At 34.5% G+C, this 6,177-nt stretch overlaps 2 protein-coding genes across 2 annotated transcripts; both read right to left on the reverse strand.

The window, feature by feature from the left end:
- Nucleotides 1–2,443: 2,443 nt before the first annotated feature.
- On the reverse strand, nt 2,444–5,328 carry LOC100855354 (rhamnogalacturonate lyase B). Its single transcript, XM_059738589.1, has 11 exons — nt 5,219–5,328; nt 5,005–5,124; nt 4,587–4,893; nt 4,219–4,374; nt 4,020–4,126; nt 3,842–3,932; nt 3,602–3,743; nt 3,291–3,444; nt 3,060–3,176; nt 2,864–2,990; nt 2,444–2,773 (listed from the first exon to the last, which is right to left on the reverse strand). The coding sequence occupies exons 2-11, from the start codon at nt 5,115–5,117 to the stop codon at nt 2,537–2,539; spliced, it is 1,551 nt and encodes a 516-aa protein (XP_059594572.1). The 5' UTR covers nt 5,118–5,124; nt 5,219–5,328; the 3' UTR covers nt 2,444–2,536.
- Nucleotides 5,329–5,410: 82 nt separating this feature from the next.
- LOC132254028 (uncharacterized) lies at nt 5,411–6,177 on the reverse strand. The gene is made up of 4 exons (XM_059737732.1): nt 6,071–6,177; nt 5,889–5,958; nt 5,546–5,667; nt 5,411–5,453 (listed from the first exon to the last, which is right to left on the reverse strand). The coding sequence occupies exons 1-4, from the start codon at nt 6,169–6,171 to the stop codon at nt 5,411–5,413; spliced, it is 336 nt and encodes a 111-aa protein (XP_059593715.1). The 5' UTR covers nt 6,172–6,177.

Consider the following 6,177-nt stretch of genomic DNA (forward strand, 5'->3'; position numbering starts at 1 on the left):
ACAGGTCGAGCTGGGGTTCGACAGGTCGAGCTGGGGGTTGACTGGTTTTACTAGTCATTAACATTTAATGCTTGGAAGGTGACTGTTGGACCTCGATCAGGTACTGTTCACACCTTGACTGGTTGAGGTGGGGGTCGATCGGTTACTGTTCACATCTTGACCGATTGAACAACCGTTCTGGAAGAGAGAGAAGGTTTTTTGTACCCCTCGATCGGTTGAGTTGGGGAATCGATCGATTCCTCATCCGATTCAATCGGTTAAGCCGTTTTGAGCTCAACACCCAACTTTTTCAACTTAAAACCTTTTAAACAAGTTTTGGAAAATATTTGACACAAGGTTTTAGTTGAAAACATGAAATCATCCAATTTTAAAAAATTTAAAATAAAATAACTTTTAAATGATTTTGGTGCATAAGTAAAGAATGTAATGTATGAAAATCCTAGTGCACCAACAACCTTACAAAAAGATCTTATGAAAATTGGGTATTGAAAAACACTTCTCTTTGAAGTGGTCTTCTTCTTCATGATTTCTCCTTGACTTGATTTGTCTTTATGATTGCTACTTTGGAAATCGTCTTGCCTAATCACACTTGAAATATAATCATTAGTTCTAAACCTTATTTTGTTATCATAAAAAGCAAGATTAATCAAACCTTGGTTTCACACTTAATATAAGTATTTTTGAAATATATATAAAATTATAATTAGATTTTTTTATAGAATAAGAAAAATTATTAGAAATATTTTAATAAATATTTTAAATTATAAGAGGAAAAATTTGTCAAAGAGATAAATTTGAGAGAAATATGCTTATAAGATAGACATGCAAGGAAGAACCAGAACACTTAAATAGAATAAGAGAGTTCATTAATGTGTAAATATGAAAAGTGAAAAAAATTGAGATGTTTTGAAACTTAATAATTATATCTATTTTGTCATTTATAATATTCTTCATCATTTAATAAAATGTTCTCTCTTATCATCTATAAAAGTAAATATAATTAGTCGAACTATATTAAAATCACATATATATCTTTTATATATGATTTACTTTATTATTGTATTCTTCCTTCTATTGATATATTTGTGTCAAAACTTTATATTAGTTATTTGAGAATTTTAAGGCTTTTTATTTTTATTTTTTTATTTCTCCAACCTTATCTTTTATCTCCGTCAACTTATCTTCATATAATCATGAATTGACGTTAAAAACCACAACACCAAATGTATTTTTATTCCATGGTCTGTCTTCATCTAAGATCTTCATCGACATCTAGTAATCGTGTATCATTTACTTGATATGAAATAGAAAAGGTTTCGGTTCTTAAAAAACAATATTTGTATAAAATATTGTAATTGTATAATTCTCCCTAAAATCTGGTATGAATTTTAAGTATTGAATTATTTGGGTTTGTTAGTTTGATGTAAAATTATTAATGAAGAAAAGCATCAAAAAGATTTTTTGTATTATATATTTATTTATTTATTTTATTATTTGGACGTGTGGTTTAAGTTTTCTTTATTTAGTTGAAGAGGAAGTAGACAATGACTAATGACTAAGGTGTGCTAACAAAATTTGCACCATTGATTGGATTTTCTAGTGGATAAAAAGTTGATGAAATGGACTACTTCGTACATCCCACACAATTCCAACGACCCACTTAGATCACAACCTTGGATTCAAATATAATTGAATATGAGTAAGATCGAATGTCTAACACTCTCTTTTTAACCAAACCAAATTTAAAAACTAACATGTTTCATGTAAACAACATACGTTTTATAGAAACATAAAAAAAAATTAACTAATTTAAATTTATATTATATATAGATATTGACTATATACGCCAATGCCATCATTAAATACACTATATTAAAGTTTCTCTACACCATCCTCTTTTCCCACTCACCTAATGCACATAATTCTTTGGTACATTCACCATTTTTGGTCTATTCCAAAATAATTCTTCTTCTTCAATCTCACTTACCAATTTTCAATTCATCTTCTATACCTTACTTTTCATATTTTGGAAACATTCCATAGATGAATGCAAATGATGAAAAATAAAGTGAAAGTATGAAAAACCAAGAAGGGAAAGATCGTAAAAAATGAAAAAGAAAAAATAGTGTCTCCAAGTACATGCCCATCCTTGAAAATCACAATTTCTTTTTAAGCTTTTATAAGGCTTTAAAAAAGTCAAATCAAGTGATGTAGAAAACAAAAACAGAGAAGAGAAGGATATAACTTTTTGGTATCGTACCAATTAGTTAGTGAATATTAACGGATTTATTAAAATTTGTGTATTATTTTGCACTTTTATCTAATTAAGACTATTTTATAAACATTGTGGTCCCATTAGTTTGCACCACAGTTGAATGACTTATATTGAAAGTTGGACTGTCCAGATATATAGACCACACACCATATGATATATCCACCTATTAAAAAATTATCCAATCCACATTATACAAAGCAACCGTTCCAAGCCACGATGGGGAAACTGGACTGAAAAAAAAAAAAAAAGGTGATTAATCTCCTACTGGGGAGGACCCTCCAAACGGATGTAGTCATACATGACTCCCTGGAAAGAGTTTGAGGCTCGCGTCTGAGTCAAATAGATTGTATTGCAACCTTCAACAAAGAGGAACCCGGGTATATCTGCCGTATACGACCGTAGTAGCCCATGAATCCCATGTCTAGCTATCAGGTTCTCCCTCCCTATTAGTTCTGTTGATAGAAGTGGCCGTGTCGCATTCGGGTCGTTGAGCCGAACCTTTAACAACACAATTCTCAAAATTATATTGGCAAGAATGAGTTTATACTCTACAACGAACTAGAGAAAAGAAAAGAAATTTTCTGTTACCTGCAATTGAGCCAGACTTGCTCCTGCCAACACCAATCGAAATTTGTAAGTGGCGGCCATGTCCACAACTGGAAGATCAAATACAATCTGCCATGTGGTTCCTAGGAATGTGTCATCGGTCACGTGCCTGCAGTGCAATACAATATTAGAAGCAAGAACACAATAAAGCAGACAAGGTTGAATGATGAAAACACACCTGTTCACATGAGCAAAGAACCAATCTTTTCGGTAATCGCTTTTACCCACAGTGTACACGAGATCCTGGTTTGGATATATATCTGCATACCGGTCCCATAATCCGTATTGCCGGAACCTGCAGTTAAAAAAAGGAGATTAGGGGAGTGGTTCAATTTGCCAATTTATATTATCACTGTTAGAACTTAAAAGCAAGTAACAATTGTCTGGGTGAGAGCTATTTAGTATTTACTTGTCTTGTTTGACATATAGTTTGTTAATAAATTTTGGGTCGACGTCGGGCACGAAGAATTCAGCAGCCGTCCGGTCTGGGATGCCGATTTCCCAGAGTGTAGGTCCATGTCTTGGAGGCTCAAATACAATATTCCCCAGTTTGATTTTATTTCCTGCATTTTTTCGATTAATTTCTTAAAATTGTGAATCGTTGAAATGCAGTATAAACAATTGAATGACCACTGTATCTATTCTAAGGAGCGGCAAGCGGGTCTGTAACACTTTGCTCTCTCATAAGTAACAGAAGCAATGAATTGAGAAGTTTAAAACCTGGTTTGATGGTAATAATGGCATCATATTTGTAATCCCCCATGATACCAGGAACCCAGGCGAACAAATTGTAGGTTCCGGCTCGGACAGCTCTAATGGAGAAAGTCCCCTCCTTGTCAGCTTGTGTCCAAAACTGATAACCCTGAAAACACACATGCAACAATATTACGTAAATTAGTGCCCCCAACACACTTCATCCATGGGTTATTAAGACAACTGTTTCAGGTACCAAAGAACAACCTTGGTCTCTGTTTGCCATGATCCTGCTTCACCAGGTAGACTCAATCCCACGTAAGCAAGGCTTGCCGGTGTAGGTGCTTGGTTGATGTATCTGAAACAACATGAATATTAATTAACATTTATTGGTTTTGTATGAATTGTACAATGTAAATCCAGTTGAGGGAGGTGAGAGACATACTTGTCCAGGACTAGTAAACGACCCTGGACAGATCCGCGTTGATGAGACTTGGGGAAGTCCTGTGAGAGTGGGAAGCTATATGGCCAGCTGTCAACTTCTTTCAACATCTAATTAACATATACAAAGAATGATCAGTTGATGGATTAATTTATGCGAGGCTCCTTAGAGAAGCAAGAGTACATAGATGAAATGGTAGTACCTGTTGTTTGGCGTCGTTCCAGAGTGAAAGGGCCTCTTTTTTGTTTGAAACCGAGTTCAGATAAATGAAAATAGGACCAAAAACCTTTTTCCATGCTTCCCCGTCTTTAAATATTTCTTCTTCAGGCTTCCCAACGTAATGAGAACTCGTAAACACCTGGATGTAAATTGATGCGTTAAGAAGCTAGGAAGATAAAAACTATAACCAAAAAAGGAGAAAAATAAAGGATAGCAACATAAAACAAGTCTTGAGGAGTTCTCAAGTCTCAACATGAATGTTATCATCTCCTTTCTAAGTTCAGTAGGCATATAACAACGTCTCAGAGAGACTAATGAGAGGAAACCATTGTTAATTGTTGTTATACTTACAGAAAGGGAGACAGGGCCAGCATGAGAGGTGAGCTCTTGCTTGAGAGGTCCAGAAATTCGGAATTCATCACTGGGCGTGATAATCCAGAACCCTACTCCAGATTTCTGGCTGATCCACCCATGTACCTTATTGTCTTTGCTATCAGAAGCGTATTGGTATTTGTCGTCCACCTCTCCTTTGAGGTCAGGATTGGATGGGTTCGTTAGCAGAACAGCTTCCGGGTAGGCAAGGGGCTTACCCCTTGCACGATCTTCAGCCGTTGGCATCACCCTTTGTCTGGTGTCCGAGATGGCCATGTAGTCAAACCTAATCATTGACACCATATCAACATTAAAAAAAATTTCTTCAACCTCAAGAAGTGCTCTTGCTAAGCTTTTTCTATGAAAGTTAAAAAAGAAAAGGTATAATAACAATTACAGGTCTTCTTGAAGCTTGAAAACAAGTCTGGTTTGCCATAGAGATGTGCCATGCCATCCTTGTAAGCGTTCATATATGGCATATGCATAGAACCCTGAGGAGCCACGCAACATTATGAACCTGCAAAGCCATTCCTCCATGTATAATAACAAAAACTCAGAAGCTTGTTTCTAAGTCTCAAAAAGGGTAATATAAAGTTAGGCTGCAGTTGCACCTCTTGTCGACGCTTAAACGAGGCCCTGAATCGTCGGAAGGATCCCATGGTCTTTTGAATGAGACCTCCACTTGGCTTTCATTTTGGTTTATGACTCGAAAACTATTCCCTAAAAAACTGCACATTTTCTAAATTAAAATCTATGCAACAACGAAAGAGTAAACGTTAAGGTTAGATGAGAAAGAAATAAACTTACACCCATTGTCCATTTTCTTGCCAAACGCAATCCCAATACCTAAACCCATTGGATTAATCAACTATGAGAAATTTGTATAACAAAATAAAAATATTTGATTATGCTAAAACAAAATAAGGAAACATATATACCCTCTACTACTTTCTTTGTAACGGTGACTAAGTAAATTTTCAACTCCTTTGTATTTTATTCCCACCACAGAGCCCTCTGGTTTCGCCAAGGTGAGTTGTATGATGCCATTATCCATCACCACCTGAAACATATATTTTCGTTAATATTGCCAGAATTTTCCTTTTTTTGTTGAAGCTATACCCAAAAAAAAAAAATCGATTTAAATTTATAGAAAAATTAGTTGCATATCAATTAAAATGCTTCCATAAAAAGTATGAAAATTCTAGTTTAATATGTTTTACATGATGCCATCTTTTTTCCTTTCTAAAATTGTATTTAATTGTTAAGGATCGAAAATCTTACTTTGTCACCATCTATTTGTAGCTGTACCCCATGTGTCGATTCATCATTGTTGTTTTCGCCTATAATACTCCTGCAATTTAAATAAATAAATAAATTTTTATTGAGATTTTTATAAATATGAGTATATAATAAAAAATTAAAAATAAAAATTTTAAGTGATGGAAAAAAAAAAAAAAAAAAACCTTTCTGGGTCCTCCGCGAAAGAGTGATTACAGAAGAAGAATTGAATAATTATTAACAGCCCAAAAATAGAAGTCCAGTGCCTCGTCCATGCCACCTCCATTTTCAA

The sequence above is a fragment of the Vitis vinifera genome, chromosome 7 (genome assembly GCF_030704535.1).
Source record: "Vitis vinifera cultivar Pinot Noir 40024 chromosome 7, ASM3070453v1".
In the NCBI taxonomy this organism is placed as follows: Eukaryota; Viridiplantae; Streptophyta; class Magnoliopsida; order Vitales; family Vitaceae; genus Vitis; species Vitis vinifera.